Below are 21,071 nucleotides of genomic sequence, written 5' to 3' on the forward strand. Positions count from 1 at the left end.
AACTGGCTCTCCTTCCTTATAGCCAGGATAACCCATTAGCTCAAGTGCCCAGATTTGAGATCTCAGAGTCTTTTTGTCTACTTCTTCACTCACAGCCTCTATATTCAGTTAGTCATTAAGTCCTGTTAATCTTTCTTTACAATGGTTACTAAATGCACTTCATGCTTTCAACTGTCATTGCAAACAACTGGTTCCAGGCGCTCATCAACCTAATGTCTCAAATTGAAATAAAGCCACACTGACACAAGATTAAATTCCTCAATAATACTTCCACATCAACGACCTGTCATGTCTTAAAGGCTCATCACAGTTTGGCCCTGCCCTCCCTTGCCTACCTTAATGTCCTACCATTTCCCCATTTCTGTAGCATCTCAGTTTTCCCCTACGCATAAGTTTTCCCTCAGTTTTCCCCTCAGTTTTCCCTTCCTCTTTTTGTTTTCTCTTGCCTCCAAATTGTGTAGTGAACAAAAAATGAAGATTTTCCAAGTGGAAGCACACCTAGAATCTCTTCATTTTCTCAATTCTTTTATAAGAAATATAAAAAAAATATTCGTTTTCCAGAACAGCTTTATTTCCTCTGTGAATTTTTTAAACACTATCATCTATCTATCTATCTATCTATCTATCTATCTATCTATCTATCTATCTATCATCTATCTATCATCTATCTACTTACTTAGAGTTTAGGTTTACACCAAAATTGAGAGAAAGAGATTTCTCATATAACTCTGGTGCCTACACATGCATACTTTTCCCTATTATCAACATCACTCACCAGAATGATTCATTTTTATTAAGGATGAATCTACATTGACATATCATAACTCCCAAAGTCTGTAGTTTACCTTAGGGTTCACTCATGGTATTGTACATTCTATGGGTTTGGACAAAAGTATGATGACATATATCCATCACTGTAATATCATAAAAAGTATTTTCACTGCCTTAAAAATCCTCTGTGATCTGCCTATTTATCTCTCCCTGCCTCCCTCCCCAACCCAGCAACCACTGATCTCTATTGTCTCCATAGTTTTGTCTTTTTCAGAATGCCATATAGTTGGAATCATTTTATGTAGCCTTTTCAAATTGGTTTCTTACTATACAATTAAGGTTTTTCTACATATTTTCATGGCTTGATAGCTCATTTCTTTAAAGCATTGAAATAGCTTGCATTTTTGGATGTACCACAGGTCATTTATACATTCATCTACTAAAACACATCTTTCAAGCTCTGGCAATTTTGAAGCTTTCAAGATTGCCATTATATATATAATCATTATATATATAATCATTATATATATAATGATTATATCATTATATATATATATAATATATATCATTATATATATTATATATATATATATCATTATATGATTATATCATTATATATATATATTTTTTCTTTTTTACTCTGTTGATGTGGTGGATTACATTAATTGAATTTCAAATAGTGAACTAGGAATTAATTCTGCTTGGTTATGATGTATAACTCTTAATACTTTTTTTTTTTTTGGATATGACTTGCTAATATATTGCTGAGGATTGTTACATCTATGTTCACGAGTAATGGTCTATAGTTTTCCTGCAATATCTTTGTCTGGTTTTGTTATTAGGGTAATGATGGTCTCATAGAATATGTTAAGAGTATTTGTTCTGCTTTTATTTCTGAAACAGACTGGAGTGCATTGATATAATTTCTTCCTTGAATATTTGGTAGAATTCACCAGTGAATCCATCTGAGCCTCGTGCTTTCTGTTTCGGAAGATTACTAATCAATGATTCAATTTCTTCAGTAGATATAGGGCTATCCAGATCATCTATTCCTTCTTGTATGCATTATGGTAGATTGTGTCTTTCAAGGGATCGATTAGTAGGTTATCAAATTTGTGGGCATAGAATTGTTCATAGTAGTACTTTATTATTCTTTTAATTTCTGTGAGATCTACAGTGATGTCCCTTTTTTCATTTCTGATATAAGTAATTTGCATCCTCTAACTTTTATTCTTAGTTAGCCTGTCTAGAGGCTTATTGATTTTTTTTTCAAGAAACGGCTTGTGGTTTTGTTGATTTTCTTTACTGATTTCCTGTTTTCAATTTTATTGATTTTAGCCCTAATTATTATTTCTTTCCTTCTGCTTATTTTGGATTTACTTTGCTATTTCTTTTCTAGTTTCCAAAGGTGGAAACTTAGATAGTTGATTTTAGATCTTTATTTCTAATATGTGTATTTAATGCTATCAATTTTCCTGGAAGCACTGCTTTTGCTGCATCCCATAAATTATAAACTTGTGTTTTTTTAATCAATTTTTAAAATTTCCCTTGAGATTTTTTTGACTCATGTGTTATTTAGAATATGTTGTTTAATCTTCATGTTTTGAGGCTTTAAAGTTGTCTTTCTGTTATTGATTTCTAATTTAATTTCACTGAGTTCTGAGAGAAGACGTTGTGTGGTTTCTATTCCTTTAATTTTGTTAAGATGTGTTTTATGGCCCAGAATGTGTTCTATCTTGGTGAATGCTCCATGTGAGCTTTAGAAAATATGAATTCTGCTATTGTTGAAGAAGTTATGTACGAATGTCAATTATAACCACTTAATTGATGGTGTCGTCAAATTCAACTATGTCCTTACTGATTTTCTGCTGCTGAATCTGTCCATTTCTGAGAGAAAAGTGTTAAAGTCTCCAGCTTTGACAGTGGATATATTTATCCTTTCAGTTCTAGCAGTTTTTGCCTCAAGTATTTCGATGCTCTGTTGTTAGGCACATACGTGTTCAGAATTATGTCTTCTTGGAGAATAGACCCCATCTTTATTATGTAAGACTCATCTTTATCCCTGATAACTTTTCTTACCTTGAAGTCTATTCTATCTGGAAATTAACATAGCTACTCCTGATTTCTTTCGATTAGTGTTATCATGGTATATTTTTCTTCATGCATGTATTTTTAATCTGTATGTGCTTTTATATTTAAATTTGGTTTCTTGTAGACAACACATAGTTGGGTCATGCTTTGTGATCCACTCTGAAAATTTCTTTTAATCAGTACATTATACCATTGACATTCAAAGTGATTATTGATACCATTGGATTATTATCTACCATGTCTGTCCTTTTTTATTTGTTGCTCTCATTCTTTGTTTCTATTTTTGTCTTCCACTCTTTTTCTGTCTTTTGTGGTTTTAACTGATATTTTATATACTTCTATTTTTTCTCCTTTCTTAGCCCATCAGTCATACTTTTTCCTCCCTCTTTCTAGCAGTTGCCCTGGAGTTTGCATACATTACAATTAATCCAAGTTCACTTTCAAATAACATTATACCACTTCAAGTATAGTGTATGTACCTTAAAATAACAAAATAATCCGAATTCTTCTTTCATGTCCCTGTACCATTACCGTCTTTCATTTCACTTACATATAAGCATAGGTAAAGATGTATATTCATATACATGCACATAATATGTATATTAAGCATACATAATTAAATATATTATTGCTATTAAAAAATCTGTTAGATCAATTAAAAATAAAAAAAATAAAAGTTTCACTTATTCCTTTTTTGATATTCATCCTCTCTTAATGTAGATCTGAGTTTCCAACATATATCATTTTCCTTCTCTTTAAAGAATTTCTTTTAACATTTCTTACAAGGAAGGTCTATCGGCAACATATTCCCTCAAATTTTGTTTGCCTTCTCTGTTGAAGACAAATTTATTAGGATACAGAATTCTAAGTTGTTTTTTTTTTTTTCTGTTTTGTTCAATATTTTTTCTCCCTCAACACTAAACATTTCACTCCTCTCTCTTCTTTCTTGTATGGTTTCTGAGAAGTTGGGTGTTATTCTTATCTTTGTTCCTGTATAAGTAAAGCGTATTTTTCCGCCTGCTTCTTTCAGGATATTCTCTTTATCTTCAATTTTATGTAATCTTAAAATAATCTGCATACATGTTTGTTTGCTTTGTTGTTGTTATTTTGGCATTTATTTCTGCTTGGTGTTATCTGAGCTTCGTGGATCTGTGGTTTGGTGACACTAATTTGGGGAAATTCTCAGTCATTATTATTTCAAATATATCTTCTATTCCTTTCTCTCTTTCTTTTGGTATTCCCATTATGCATATATAGTACTTTGTCTAGCTGTCTCACAATCCTTGGATATTCTGTTTTGTTTTTGTTTTCAGTCTTTTTTCTCTCTGCTTTTCAGTTTTGAGAATTCTGTTACTATATCCTCTAGTTCAGAGATTCTTTCCTCGGTCACGTCCAGCCCGCTAATAAGCCCATCAAAAGCGTTCTTCAATTCTATTACAATGTTTTATTATTATTACTACTTCTAGCATTTTAAAAGTTCTTAGTATTTCTGCTTCTTCACTTACATTGTCCATCTGTTTTTACATGCTGTCTACCCATTAGAGCTCTTAACATTTTAATCAAAGTTGTTTTAAATCTCCAGTCTGATAATTCCAACATCCCTGCCATGTCTGGTTCTGATTCTTGCTCTGTCTCTTCAAATTGTGCCTTTTGCCCTTTGGTAATCTCTGTTATTTTTTTCTTGATAGGCAGACATGATGTATTAAGGAAAATGAACTGCTGTAAATAGGTCTTTGGTAATGTGGTGGTGAGGTGTGACAGGAGGGGAAGTGTTCTATAACCTTGTGGTTAGGTTTCAGTCTTTTAGTGAGTCTGTGCCTCTGCACTGGGAGTTTCACAGGGTTTCTCAGGTTTTTTTTTTTTTTTTCCTCCCCCAGTATGTGGAACAGGATGGCTAGAGTAGTCTGGAGTTGTGTATTTCCCTTCCCCACTTCCGTTAAGCTCTGATAATACTCCAGCTGGTTAGGCTCTGCTTAACTAATTTCTAAGCCTTGTTAAGAAGAAAAAAGTGTTTTACAGAATGGTTTCTTTTCCCTTTACCCTCTGCCAGAGGCCTGAGGGAATTTTTCTCAGGATATTTACTGTGGAAATCTGCTTGAGCGCCTAGAGGTAAAGCTAATAATATTATGGGAGCTCCTGTATGGATAAATCTCCCTGAAGTTTTTAACTCTCAGAGTTGTCTGCCCTGATCTTCCAGTGACTCATCAATTATAGTTCAGTTTTCCTGCCCAACGCTGGTTCACATGGCTGTTTCAACTCAGGAGTCTCTGCTCTGGTAAACCTCAACTGCTTGTGTATGCCTGTCTGTTTTTCTAATCTTAGGAGCCACAATAGGCTCTATGTCCTCCTATTTCTTATGAATCCAAGAAAAGTTGATTTTTCAGTCTGTTCAGCTCTTTGTTTATTGTTAGGACAGAGCGGTGACTTCCAAGCTCCTTATATGTGGAACAGGAAACTGTTTCTTTGAATCTCTTTATGCCCCCTGCCACACATACCTAAATATGTACTATACAATCATCCATCATTTATTTCACACATGTGTGTGTGTGCATGCATGCATACATGCCAGGCAGTGTGCTAAAGGCTGGAAATATGAAGATAGATAATACATAGTTCTTGATTTCAAGAGGATTTGAAACCATTCTGGGTATATTTGTACTGTTTGTACTGCTCTTAGCATTTATGAGGTTTGGAGTAAAGACTGTTAATTTATAGCTCTGTACTTCTTTGTAAAACATAGCACAATAAATTACAGAGTTGACAGTCAATAAACACCTTCTGAATGAATAAGTAAATATTTAATATTTTTTACTATAAAATCTAAGTACTGAAATAGATTAATTTATCCAAAAGTTCTCTGTAGGGCTTTCCTTATACCAACTGTCACCTGCACTAACTGATCTGAGGTCTACTCAGGGTCCCCAAATGAGATGTCTCTACCAAGGCCTGTGTTCTGCCACAATCAATCTAGTTCTAATTTTTTTAAAAATGTTTTCTATTTAAAAAAAAACATTGTATCAATTTCCCTAATACCCTGTTCTCTCCAAGTAACACATGTCTCATTGATAGATAGCGGGTAGTAGCAAGCCAAAATGCAAGTGTCTGAACTCTGAAATGAAAGAACTAGGTTAAAATGTTTGTTTTGCCCATTAGCTCTATGATCCTGAAAGAGTTACTCAATTTTTTGTAGCCCAAGTTTCATCACTTATAAAAAAAATAAATAAATAACACTTAGACACAGGACTGTAATAAGGAGTGGAAAATGGAATTAAGCATAAAAATATCACAAATGCCTTGCATCTATCTCAAGAAATGGTATATTTCAGGTATTAGACCATGCCAGCCAAAAAGGTATACTTGAAGGATGCCTATACTGTGCTTCTTTTTCTCCAGTCTGTTTTGAATGCCTGAAATTCCCTCCATTAACATGATCCCTTATATCCAGTTATTCTTTATAAACTAAGATCTCTATGCTTTTGCATGCATTTTTTTCCTCTCTGGAATGCTTTCTACCCTTTTCATTTTGGAAAATCACAAATCTTCTAAGTACTTGTTCTAAATATAAGTGATCTCTATTCCCCCAACCTTAACTCATTCTCTAAATTCCATCTGTATTACCACCCCTACTCCAACACCAAGCCAAGCAAAATTAATGTTTTCCATTGTTTCTCCATGCTACTTAGTGCATATCTAAGGGAGCAGAAAATATAGAAACTTACAAATTTTGGCATTGTCCTCTGAGGATAGAGAGTCTTAAGAAATTTATAATTAAATTTTAGAATTAAAATAATATAATCCAGCATAGAGTCCACATTTGCTCGTACTTTCCTCTGTTTTTCCTTCATGAACTCTTCCCAATGCAAAATTGAGTCTTCATTGATTTCTGTCATGAATGCTTCTCAATGCTTCTGTGTGATGATGTATTTTAGACTGTTGAAACACCTCTCACTCACTATACAGAGCCTTTGTAATTTGTTTTTAGCTATTGATTGCCTCTTAAAAACAACCAAGTGTTTGACTTGCAATTTCACCTCTCCGAAAATAAAAAAAAAATCACTACCACCCAAAAGGTGAACCTCTAAAAAAGCTGTGTAAAAATTTATCATCAAGTCTTCAGAGCACTGCTCAACAATTGCTGACTTGGGAGTCAAAAAAGAAACCCAATGGTGTTAGAGACATCTCTTACGAAAGGACTACCAGGTGCCAGGAAACCTGATAAAAAAATAATAATAAAAAAAAAATAAAAAACACTTCTACTTTTAGAAACAAAGGCAGCATCATATTGTTTAAAAGGATTTACTTTGACATTCCACTATATATTCTGATTTCTATGTAGAGATTTAATAGAAATGATTTCAAAGAGGCTTATGTTTACTAAAACAAACAACTTAAAATTTATCACTTTCATTACATAGTTTAACATAATATTTTATAGTTAAATGGGTTCAATTTAGGGATCGGGAGAAATAATTACAGTCTTTCTAAATGCAACAGTTTTCATATTTTTGTTTTACACTTTTGAACTTTAAATTATACTCTATCTGACTGAAGAGAGACCTTTAAAATTGATTTGATCTGATAGAAAATTGTGTAAATCTGTCCTTTTTTTTTTTTTTTCTAAGAAAACAAACATTCCATTTTAAGACTTGGAGAAAAATAATAGTAAAATGTACATAATTATGAATTTTTTAAAAGGATTTTATTTGATTATATTCCAGTATTTGGATTTTAGAATTAAAAGGTATCCATTGTCAAAATGCTTTTAGTCTTAAAAACTCACATCATTTGTTCTTTCTCTATGAACCAAAGTCTTTAGTACTTATAAATAAAAGTGAAGAAATAAACTTTATAGACAAATACCTTGATCAAAGAGTATCTAAGAATCATAGAGTGAAATGGGTTGGTTATTTTCATTTTTCTCTAGTTAATGTTAAAATAATACTCACCATTTAAGCCAAATTTATATACCACAATTCCCAGAGGTATAAGAGAACACTGTGCATCTGTTCAGCATCCTAATAAATTCATTTTTAATTTAAGTGCATTTGTAATAATGGTATTGTTTTCTGGACAGTACATTATAATTCAGGGACTTAAAAAAACTTCTATTAAGCAGTTTTATTTTTAATAATATTCTCTTAGAAATATTATATAGGGTTAATATTTTATGCTAATTTGACTATATCTTAGAAAATTGTTGCTAATATTTACATATAAAAATATAAATTTACATTTATAATACATACATATTTATTTATATATGTTAGAATTATATATTATACTGATAAATTTCTTATATCTATCCTCCTTTCCAATACTCCTTGAAATGTTTATTTTCTACTAAATATATATTTTTATAGGTAGTATTGAATTTATTTTGTATTTAATATTTTTATTACAGAGAGAAAATTTGGAATATATTTTTATTTAATATTTAATTTAAATGATTTAGAGGAAAGTTTTAAAAATATGCTTATATCACTTCCAAAGTAAGAATATAGACATTTTTATCTTTTGTTTTATCATGTAGAATTGTTGAAAAGCATTGGGATTTTGAATCAATGTATATTTTCAGGTTAAATAGTGTTTAACCTCTGAGAGGGGAAAAAAAATATATTTTCTAAGGCCAAGTGTAAATTGCCTAACTTTGTCAAATGCAATATAAGTTCTGTGATTAGATTTAGTACAAAAATCAAGTTTCAATTTAAAAGCCAGCTGTAAATACATACATACAAAATTGCATATGTATTATGTTCAACAGTCTTAGGAACAGCTTTCAGAAACTATCAAAGCTTTAAAAATTCTATTTAACCCAGAATGTCTGCTTTGCCCCAAAAGACATATTTAAATATTATCATTCTTTTTACTTCCTTTTTAGTATTCTCCATCTCACCCAGCTAAAATTTTATCATATAAATAAAACTAATGTATTGTATTTTACCACAAACATAGATTTACATGAAATTCATACCAAAAAAAAAGAGAAAGTAAATAAAAATTGGAATACTCTATCTATTCTAATGCTTGTTTACCTGATCTATGCATTTCTTGAAGGTGCAGTTTCTTTAATACAATGATGATTAGTTCTAAGTATTTTAGATGTTGAACTTCATGTCCTTTCTCGCCATCTGTCCCAGTTAGTGACATGAAAGCAAAACTTATGTCACTGTGTTCAATGAGTAGTTAAATTAGATAAAAAATACAAATACTTGATAGAAATATTTACTTGCCCAACACTTAAAGAAGTTACATATATACCACTTATTTAACTTACAAAGTTGTATAGGGAAATTTAAATTTAGGCTTGTTCTCCTTTACTATACAGTCCAATCAAAGTGTGCGCATGGCTGAAATAGACATGCAGTATTGAAAGTATTGCATTACATCATCCTTTAGGTAATATAATATAACACATGTGGACCCACCTTATAATGCCATAGATGTTTAACTTAAATGGTGTTTTCCTCTCCAATTTTTAATGACTAAAATATGACTAATTGGTTCATCTTGATTCCATTCAATCTCTTCAACACAATCTCTCCCACACAAGTCATTCTATCTGGTATTTAATAAACTAAAAACAATCCCAGGTAGGCAGTGATAGCTAGTGTTTACAAAAACTATTCAATAAATCATTTTCTAATCCAAGGGAATGAAATATTTTGCAAGTTATTTACTTATTTTTAAATATAAATTCTTCGATACAGGGTTTTGCTAAGTCATGTCATGTAGCAGAAAGCTTAGCCCAGGCATAGATGTAAATGTGAGTGAGGGGGCTATAATAAACAAACACAAATATAAAACCACTCCCATACTGTTGGATTTAATTCTAGTCATTTACTTTGAACTGTCAGAGAATAATAAAAGGTAGACCCTAAAGCTAAACATAAGCTAAAATGTAAATATTTCAGAATTTTATATTAAACCAGACTGGTTTCTCATCCTTACTGAAAACAGCTTAGGAATAGGCAAAAGCAGGGTTACTTGTTGCAACTTGAAATTCATCATCGCTAAGTACCATCTCAGATTTTACTGTAACAAAATCATGCTAATGAAGCCCGTGAACCAGTCAGCATCTTGCAGTCTCTGAGTAGACACTGACTATTCAGATAGTGAAAGAGGTAAACAGGGTACCAGATAAACTGCTCTCATGAATCACAGAGTTTAGTGTGGTTTCATACAAAACAACAAAACAAAACATATGGCCTTGCCAATTAGAGATGAAAATAAGGATGGAAAGCTTTTAAAAACAAAAGTAACTTCTTAAGTTCCTGTAGACAGAAATGAATTCCAAAATGAAATTCGAGATCTCTATGCATGATGTTTCTCTAAACACATTATAGGTTTGGGTCTTTTCTTAGAGGAAGAGAAATTAAACACTTCTGTAAGAAGTTGTTCAGTGAATTATAGTTATAAATATGTCTGAAGGCTATGTAATTCATAGGATATGCTAATGCAAGTTTACTATTCACTCATACAATTCAAGTCTGATTGGAAGTGACCGCAAAATATAAAATAAAGATTTATTTTACATGGACTGTACTTAATGTAATGTGTCAATACTGGAAAGATTATGTACTTTGGAGGGAAGCTACTAAGAGCACAAATAAACCATAATGTGGTTATTGGGAGGAATGAAATTTTATATTAAATGGAGAGCTTTTAGCACATTCTAAGGAATAGTTAGAAATAATGGCTTATCTAACACCATAGTATTATGATGATTTCAGCTAATAGTCCCTGCTTTCAGGACTTACTAAGAAAAACAACACCGAGCTAACCAAGAAACAGAAAACGGGGCATCCAGAGAGTTATCTCTTTGGACCACTTCTTGGAATAACTCTTATCAATCTCCTTTGACTATTTTATCTTATCAAATGTTTACTTGTCATTTGGATGCTGATGTCTCCTAGATATCTATACAAGGCTCTCTAACCTCTTCAGTTTAATATTTTATTCCATCTCCAAATTTATCTTAATTCATACTACATTATCTGGCCTGAGGGCAAGAACACTATGTGATTTTTTTGCATGTATATGTCTACTACCTAAGGCAGTACAAACTAAGTACACATTTATTAACTCTGATGTAGGGCCTTATATCAAAGCCTTAACTTAAGTTACTTTCATTGGAATATACTTCTCTTTCACCCACCTACCAGAAATGAAAGCTATTAATCTTTAAATAAATAAGTGAAAATAGAGATATGTACATGGGTTAATATAAAGTTTATATGGACTTTTAGAGATGGTATTTTGAAACTGACAATTGCTTTTTTAAAGAAACAGCTTATTTCTTGCTCCAAGTAAAAATCTTGATTCTCATTTTATTATTTCTCGAAACTAGTCATTTGATTAACTTATTTTTTTCTTCAAAATGTTCCTAAAAATGTAGAATGTCTAACAGTATAGATCATGTTGCTCAAAGATCTGTATTTTATATTTCATATTTGATATTTCTAAAGATTAAAAATTGACTAAAGTCTGTGTTTGACCATTCTGTTCTGTTACTTTATAAAAGCATAAGAATTATAAAATTATAAATAAAACACATAATGATTATTTTGTTACTTATTTAAAGACTGTCACAATACTCATGACTATTTTTAAGCCAGTGCAATATTCCACATATGCACTATATATCCTATTAATTCTTGTACAATAATAAATTCTTAATTACACAAAAAGCCACAGAGTAAACAAAGCAAACAGAAAAACAAAAAACTTAGATTGCTTTTTTTTTTTTTCATATTAGACCATTTAAACTATTACTTTCTTCTAATTCAGATTCAGCTCTCGGTCGTCTTTTTTTTTTTTTTTTTTTTACAACCTCATTGACTTTCTTGGCATTTCTAACTACATCTACAAATCAGCTTATATATTATCAAGATATTAGTTTGATGTTGAAAAATAAAATCTATCTTAAAATAATCAATCGACAGGTTAAAAGCTTGCAAGAAAATTTGAATAACTAATACTCAGATACATGTTTTTAAGTAGCTGTTCTAAGATAGCTTATGTGTGTTCCCTTTTTGAAATCACAGTCCAAATTAGAAAAAAAAATGTTAAGTTTTTAGGCCTTCTTATTCTAGGATTTATATAACTTTTACTATCTACTTTTAATAAATAAAGATGTCATAACTAAACATCATAATTATTAAAAAGTTTTGACATATAACTCACAGAACCAGAGCTCTGTCAATCAAGCAGTAGAATATGAAAAACCTTCATACCGTATACCAAACCTAATATGATAGTAATTTTAAAAACAGGTATCATAAACCTCATAGTGTTAGGTTTTGAGGTCATTAATTTACTGAGGTTGTTACCATTTCTAGACATATTTATTATATTCAAAGTACTTAAAAGCATTGTAAATATAGAATTATTAAAATTGTCATAGTTCCTTAAATAATTTACTCTCCACTAAATAGTTTACTATAGCATCAATATGCTAAACATTTTTGTCTTGATTTATACAGACAGTGCCTCCTAAGAAATATGTAAATATTATTGAAAACATTATCAAATGTATTCAATGTATGCTATACATCCTATTAATTCTCATGTAAAGAATAAAATTTTAGTTGTGTAAAAGACCACATTCCCATCTCACTTTGTCAAAGTCTCTTTGAAATTCAGATTTTTCCTATACCTATTTCAGTTAAAGTAAAACATAAGAAACTGTAGGCATAAAGCACTAATATAGCCTGTTGAACAGAGTAAAGATAAATGCAAGCCCAAACAAGTTTGTAAAAGGACTCTAGTTGATTCTGGGTAACTTCATTTACGTGCCTGCTTATGTCTACCCATATAAATACTTATAATTTCCTGTGAGTATCTTTTTAAAAAGTTGTCGTTTTTAAAAAACAGAGGTCATTTTCTTCTAAAGGTAATAGTATCAGTCACATGGTAATGTAAAATGGTCTAAAATTTCCAAAGAGACAGAAAAGGAGGTTACTAGCTAAAGTTACCAATTCTTATCTAATTGGTCCTCTGGTTCTACTAGTCCCCAGTATAAGTTTTCCTCCTGCTTGCAGTTCAGAAAAAGACGGAATTGCTAAATGTCATGCATTACACCCTGCCAGAATCTTTTATCACTCTTAGAACAACAATAACTGCTCTAAACTCAGGATGTCAATCATGATGGCATTGTTACTCTTCTCTCCCTGGGTGTGGCTTGGTATCTCTTATCTTCTGCCTACAGTCATGGTCCCTGCTGGCCAGAAGAGCATAACCATCAGATACAAGTAAGCTAGTCTGTCTTTAAGCATCGTGACATCACCGTCCACTCACAAAGAGGAGAAAGAGACAGATTTACCCGCAAAAAGGAGAGGTCCCGGTTGTGCTCGATGCTGGTTATCTCCAGGTTGCCCATGACTACCTCACAGTTCTCATAGTATTTGCGCAAGGCCCGATACTGCTGCTCCAGGTCGGAGAGAGAGCTCAGCTTATTCTCTGTTCCTGCACACACTGCCAAGACAAGAAGATATAAGAGGAGTTATAGAACCTTTATATGACATGACAATAATCTCTCCCTCAAGTCTGTATTCCACAACACTTACTCTAATGCCCTGAATTAAAATATTTTAAATATCATTGAGACCTGTAATCCACACACTGAAAAATATATTTGCTTTTATTTTTCTCCAGCTTTATTGAGATAATTGAGATATAATACTGTGTAAGTTTCAGGTTACAATGCGTAGATTTGATATACTTATATGTGTCAAGATGATTATCAGCATAATTAGCTAACACCTCTGTCGCGTCATGTAATTATCATTTCTTTTTTTTTGTGGTAAGAACATTTAAGATATACTCTTAACAACTTTCAAGTATATAATACAATATTGTTAATTATAATCATCAGAACTTAATTCACCTTATAACCGGACGTTTACACTCTAACATTTTCCCAACTTCCCCCAACCCCCAGGCCCTGGTAATCACCATTCTTTCCTCTGTTTTTATGAGTTTGGCTTTTTTAGTTTCCACATGTAAGTGATATTCTATGTTTATATTCATAAATTGCATGTAGTAACTACAGAGAGTAAGATGGCATAGGTTGTACAGAAACACACAACAAGGAAATAAACTTAATCACATTTGCTATGAGTATATAAAGCATGTAAATACATTTAATTTCATTTAAACAAAATTTTCTTTTGGACTTATAATGTACTCTCTTTTCTAAGTAAATTCTACACATGCAAATAAATCGAAATCAAATGATGATAAAAGTGATAATTTTACCTTGAAAAATAATATTTTTCTATTGCAAAACAACTGTTCTCATTGAGTAAAGTTTCTACTATTTGTATCCATCTTTATTCACTCTACAAAAACTGCATTCTTAACGAGAACAAATGAATTCCATCCAGCATGGTGTATGAGGGACTTGGCATTTAGAAGGGAGAAGGGAGACTAGCTTAGAGGTGATAAGCTTACAGGGCCCTGGAAAGAGAAAGTGATTTTTAACATTTCTTTAAATGTGAGATTTCAAAGAGAAATAGTCTAAAGATTACGTATTGGTTTTCTAGGGCTGTCATACAAAGTATTACTAACTAGGTGGCTTAAAACAACAGTAATTTATTCTTTCATGATTCTGAAAGCTAGAATTCTAGTATCAAGGTATCAGTAGAGTCATACTCCCTCTGAGGCTCTGAGTAGTATCTTTCCTTGCCACTCTCTAGGTTCTGGTGGTGACCATCAATTCTTGGCATTCCTTGGCTTGCAGCTGCATCACTCCTATCTTTGCCTCTGTGGTCACATGGCTATCTCCCTATCTTTGTGTTGACATGTGTCTTATTCTTCTGAGAAGGACGCTGACCATATTTGATTAGCGCCCACCATTATTTTAACTTGATTATATCTACAAAGACCCTATTTCAAAATAAGATCACATTCACAGGTGCTGGGGGCGAGTATTTCAATATATCTTTTAGAGGTACACGATTCCACTTTCAAAAGAGTATTTCTAGAAAATACACTGTTTGACGATCTTTAGAAATCCAGACAGGAAGTTTCTGTTTTGTTTTTGTTTTTGTTTTTATAACAAGCTTTCACTGTGATTAAAAGTCTATCTTATTTTTCAAGCTGATTTTTGTTATTTTGATGTGTCAATAGTCAAAAGCAGGCTTTAAGATAGCCTTAGTTATTAGAATATACCTGTCTAGACTTTTTTCCTATCTATAGTAAAACTCATTCAATTGAACACATCAGGATCATGATTCCTTTGTCAGTTTTATACATGTCACACAAAATGTATATGACATGATTACTAAACTCTGTTTCCAGTGTCTTCAAAGTGTACACTTTTATCTTGCCTTAAATTTAGTGTGTATTATGTAACTTACTCTGAAGATTCATTCACAATCTATTTTTTAACTTTACATACTGTGATTATAAAATTCATAATATAGTTTTTCAGTCTATTAAAGGTTAGAGGTCATACATTAAATGGTATAGATTTTGTTCAAGCAGTACACAAACCATGAGAAGTAATAACTAAAACTCTGACTTCTGGAAGACAGATGACATATCAACACATAAAATATGGCTGGAGCCTGACTTGCCTTTCTTCTTTACACCTTCCTCTAATCTGCTGCCTGGAATGGAGATGTGATGGCTAAAACCTGAACCACCGTTCTGGACCATGAGAATGAGGGATACAACTTAGAGACTGCCTGAGAAATGAGCTAAAAGGAATTAGGATTTTCAAACAATTGAGATTTTACATTGTTTTATTATCATTAACATTACAGTAATGGTGAATTTGGGTCCCAGCTGCTGAAATACTATACACAGAAAGGATTAAATTCCAGTTAAATTACATGTCTTTGAGCTTAAGTAATTTTAACTATTTTGTCTGGTTGTTTGACTGAATTTATTGAAATCATAATAAAGCTGTAAAATCATTTTAGATTATCTAGAACATTTTATTGGTTCTGTGGAAGCTTCCCTTATTATTAAAACTAACAAACACTAAGAAAAAATTAATTTCTATTGATAAGTACAATAATATCCAACATAAGCAGGAAAACAAGAAGCAATTGATTCATGTACATGATCCTTATCTCATAGCAAATTTATAATAAAATATTTATAAACTTGTAAAATATCTGTTGAGAAAAGGTACTATTAAACAGGTTTATGAATTATAGCTTTCAATTAGTTTAAGTTCTAAAGAGGACAAGTTTATATTTTAATGTAACTACTGATGGGGCTAATTAAGCATCAATTAAAAATCTTGCCGTACCATTTCTAAAACACATATAATGCCACATTGCAACTTATGTAAAACTTTTATTGTACAAGTTTATTTCAATTGGAAATAAAATCTATACATTAATATCATCATAAAAAGTCAATATGTAAAATCTAAATGAAAAGGTTTGTAAAATATTTAGTGTATTCTGACTTTTTCTGTAGAAGCTCAAACAAATTTGGGGAAAAATATCTATTAAGAAAATTGTAATACCAATATATTTTTGCATGCTTCTCATTCTGCATGTATGGAAAATGTACATAATATAAAATTATAATAATATTATTATTATAATCTTTTTATATAAGATACCCACAAAAGCTATAAGCTCTTTGAAGACAGCTGCAATATACTAATCATTATTTAGTATCTGCTAAGCTATATAGCACAGTTCTGTGAAAGACATTATCATTTAATAATATTCTTTTAATTGCTACAAAAACAATTACTATTTCATATTCAGAAAATTACATTCAATTCAGAAAAGTGTCCATTATTCAATAAATGATCAGAAAATTAGAATAAGTATGTTTAAAAATATTTTTCAACAACAAAAATATTTTCCAATAAACAGAAAATCTGATTGTTCAGAATATTCTCTTCTCCAAACATTGTGGTCTTTGGAGTTTTTATGACATACAGTTTCATTTGGAAATATTTTTGTCTCAGTGAGGCTTTCCTGTATATTTATATTTGATTCAAACCACCTATAATCAGTAATACATGCCTCATAATTTTATCTTGAAAGACAGACTTGATTTTAAAAGAACTAGTTTGGATAGATGCGTAAAAATCATTTGTATTTCTCTTCATGATGACTTCACTGACTGCCTCACAACTTCCATTTGTCAATCGATTTTACAATCAGGCCATGGACACAAGACAATGCTTAACCCATCAAGTTTCATTGATTTTACAAAGCTGTTTATCAAACAGAATTGAAAAATCTTTTTTACCAGCCAAACGAGTTTACAAAATTCAGCCCTCTTTTCCAACACTGTTATGAAGTCTTTAAACTATAAGCTTACAATAGTTTGAGCTTCAAAAATCCTGAATTTACATGTGCTCCCTAGAGTTTTCATTCCAACTATAACTCCAGGAGTAAAGCTATACATGAACCCTTAATAAAATCATCACTTATTTGGTATGATTTCATTGTAAATGTAGCTATAGTTACAAACATGGCTTTTTATTCTTCTTGACTTATGATTTACATCCAACAATGAATGAACTACATAATCCTCATTCAGTAAAAAATTAAAACTATAATTAGGATTTTTGAAACAATGTAAGAAGATTACTTAACAAAATTATTCATTTGGTTCACGAGGATAATATATTAAAAGCAAAATGAAGAAAATTAACAATGCCCATATTAACAGTGAAAATCAATTATTGCTTCCAGGCTTGTTATGGCTATGGAAACCAGCACTCTATTTGCTCAACCAAGAAAAACAACAAAAGGGAAAAAATAAAACAAGAATTAAATTAAATTTTTGCCAATTTTCAGATCAAATACCTATGTGAGCTATGAATTAAGAAATTAATAATTGTTTAGCATCTACTCTTGACCTGTGTTGTGGAAAAATATATATTAAGAAAAATGCCCAAGGTCTATTGTAAAAGCTCATGTAGTTTTATAAGGAACATAGTAAGGAATGAAGCAAGCAGTATATATAAGCTATGTGTATATTATGTGTGCGCAAGAAATATTTGATAACCTGATAAAAATGCTTTAATTTTTCTATGTGATTTAACACTAAGTACTTTCTCTTTCTAAATGTTAACATTAAAAAATATGCTTTAGTTCAATGCATGTTATTGGGCATTTAAAATCTGGAGTTGTCATAAATCTCAAAATATAAAATATTTAAAGAGAATGTAAGAAGTTGAAAAATTTTCAGTGACTTATTGAGTGCTAATATAATTACACAGAGACGGGAAATTTGGGCAGCTCTATGATCAAAATATATCCCAAAATGTGGCCAAATTAGCCAATTCCACTACTACAATCATTTAATCCAAGCCACCACAGCTATTTCTCCCCTGGACATTCACAGTAGCCTCCCAATTGACTTTCTGGATTCCCTCCTTGCCTTCATTAATGTGTTCTTTGCACAAAGATAGGGATGATTTTTTTTAAGCATAAATCATTCACATCATTTCTTCACTGAAAATAATCCTTGGCTTCTGATCATACTTATTAAAAAATCCAAACAGTATGAAAGTATTTTCGGATCTTTGCTCAAAATGTAACTCTTGAAAAAGCCCTCTCTGATCACCTTATTTAAAATAGGTACTAGCTTCCCATATAGCATGCTGTTTTCTGTGCCTTTTTTTAAAAAAAATAATTGTTTTACTGCTACCTGAAATTACATTATACATTTGGTTGTTTACTTGTTTATTATATGTCTCTATATTAGAATGTAAGCTCCATAGATGGCAGGCTCTTTGCTCAACACCTAGAAGAGCAGAACATAGTAGATGTGTCAATTAATATTTATTGAGTAAATAAATAAACTTTGGAGTCATTGAGAATCATAATTAAGCCAGGATCAAATGCAGGTCCCTCCATTATGAAAAGCTGAATGAACCTGAGCAAATCACTTTGCCACTTAGAGTCTCCATTTCTGTATCTATAAAGTGGAATTTTGTGAAGAGTGTTCTCAACAATAAAATCCAACTTGGAGGTTAAAAACACAGGACCTAAAGCTGGATGGCCAGCATTAAAATCTAGCTCAATCATTGACCTGCAATGTAATCTCGGGCAATTTACCGAGACTCCTATTTCCCCATCTGTACAATGAACATAATAACCACCACCTCATAGGGCTGTTGTAAGAATTAAATGAGTCAATGAATGTAACTTGCTTTGCGCAATGTCTGACTCACTGATAGACTCAGTGTTAGCTACTGTCATTTATTTATATTGTATATAGTATGTGCACATTATGCAATATTTTAAATCAAATTGAATACAAGGCTTTCATGGTATGTAAATTTAGGCAATTATATTCCTCTCATTGAATTCATTTGTTTTCTTTTCTCAAATTGGAAATTTTTATGTTTCCTTCCAGCTAAAAAATTCTGTGGTTACACTTATTTCTAAAATACTTATTTAAGACTTACTCTACCCTAAGTAATGGGCTGCATTCAGTGATGTTCTTGAGGAGGTCACACTGTGATATCATGTAAAGTTATGAAGTTAAACATGCATTTATCAAATAACCTAAAAATCCCATTTATAGGTATAGACCTAGAAAAATGAAAATTATGCTCACATAAAAATGTGTACATGAATTTTATAGCAGCCAAATTATACAAATTAGCCAAAAAATTGGGGGAAAAAATACCAATGTCCTTTGATAGATGAATGATAAACAAGCTATGGTATATCCATTCCATGAATATCTCTTTAGCATAAATGAAGAAATGAATGAATGAATGATATGTCAACATGGGAAATTCCCAAAAGCATTATGCTGACTAAAAAAAGCCAGGCTCAAAGGCTACATACTGCACAATTCCACTGATATGACACTTTGGAAAAGATAAAACTATAAGGATGGAGAACAGATCGGTAGTTGCTAGAGGATGGGGTAGAGAGAGTGAGGATTTGACTGAAAGGTCATAAGGGAAATTAGGGAAATGGCAAAACTGTTCTGCATAGTGACCATGATAGTGACTCCATAGATCTATATATGGGTTAAAACTCAGAGAACCATACACCAAAAAAAAAAAAAAAAAAGGTCTACTTTACTGTAGGTAAATTAAAACACACTCAAGTTGGCTTGTGTATCTAACAGAGTTAAATATGCCCCATTTTACAAATCATAAAACATTCTTAATATATTTGTTCCTAAGTATGCTTTTGTCTCCTTATGAATAATTTTTGTTATGTTTTTGAATTGGCTATTATTGTTATATATTTTTAAAATCCTGATTATTTGTGTTTTTCCCTCCTAAACCTAGCTACCTTGCTAAATTCTTAGAATTTATAATTAGTTCTTACTTGAACTTCTTGATTTAATCCAGTCTTCAATCTATTCTTTTATTCTGTTTTCTTGACTGGTACTGGTCAGGCTTTCTAGGAAAATTTTTTAGTTAATAGGCATAGAAAGCATTCCTCTCTTTTTCCTAACCTTCAGAAAAATGCTTTCCTCAGTTCAGCATTTATTTTATCATGTGATATGTTTTAGAATCTGCCTTTACTATGTTTTTATTTCAGATTTAAATATGAAGTTTATCATGTACTTTTTGCTATTTTTGAAAAAAAACTAACTCATTAGAGTGAATTATTAATGAATTCCAAATATTGAACCAATCTTAAATTCCTAGAATGACTACACTTAGTAATCATGCATTATTCCATCAATATAGTTCTAGGTTTATTGCTTTTATTTTACTTGCCTTTTTTAATATTAAAAATACCTATCAGTGACTTAAAAATATGTACATAAAATGTTATTACACTCAAAATAATAAACAATGAAAATGGTTTATATTTCAAAATTTTTGCATTCTACATTATTAACTTTAAAAGTATTAAAGAAAAAGATTAACACTAAAATACTGACTTTGTTTTATAATTTGCATTACATAAAACTGGAAATAAAATAGTTTTTAATGCAAAAATTAGTATCCTTTTAAAAAACAATAATAATAATTGACCCTATGGTATATTCTCTCTTTTACCACTTTTTTATTGACCCCAAAGTGATAAAACAGGAATCTGCTAAAATTAACGAAAACATTTTCTAAATGATCCTTGAGCCAAGTGAAAAGGGTATTTTGCATCATAAGACCTTCACTAACAGAACCGTAGCTAGGGAATACACAGACATTCTATATTATAGTCTGATGAAAGTCAAGTCATAGACTATATATACTTGCTGATCCATCTAAAATTTAATTGATCTGTATTTTACCTTTTCTTTAT

At 31.2% G+C, this 21,071-nt stretch overlaps 1 protein-coding gene across 4 annotated transcripts in view; it reads right to left on the reverse strand.

Annotated features, from left to right (window-relative positions):
- Positions 1 to 21,071, reverse strand: part of LOC120587606 (receptor tyrosine-protein kinase erbB-4) — a 767,195-nt gene that overhangs the window by 379,410 nt on the left and 366,714 nt on the right. For 3 of the 4 annotated variants that reach the window (XM_039844678.1, XM_039844676.1, XM_039844677.1), the window contains exon 2: positions 13,184 to 13,335. In XM_039844678.1, the coding sequence (XP_039700612.1) occupies positions 13,184 to 13,335 (152 nt within the window). Of the gene's footprint in view, positions 1 to 13,183; positions 13,336 to 14,118; positions 14,616 to 21,071 lie in introns of those variants that run through there. The other variant, XM_039844679.1, reaches the window with a different exon arrangement.

The sequence above is a fragment of the Pteropus medius genome, unplaced genomic scaffold, assembly GCF_902729225.1.
Source record: "Pteropus medius unplaced genomic scaffold, Ma_sr-lr_union100, whole genome shotgun sequence".
NCBI classification, from domain to species: Eukaryota; Metazoa; Chordata; class Mammalia; order Chiroptera; family Pteropodidae; genus Pteropus; species Pteropus medius.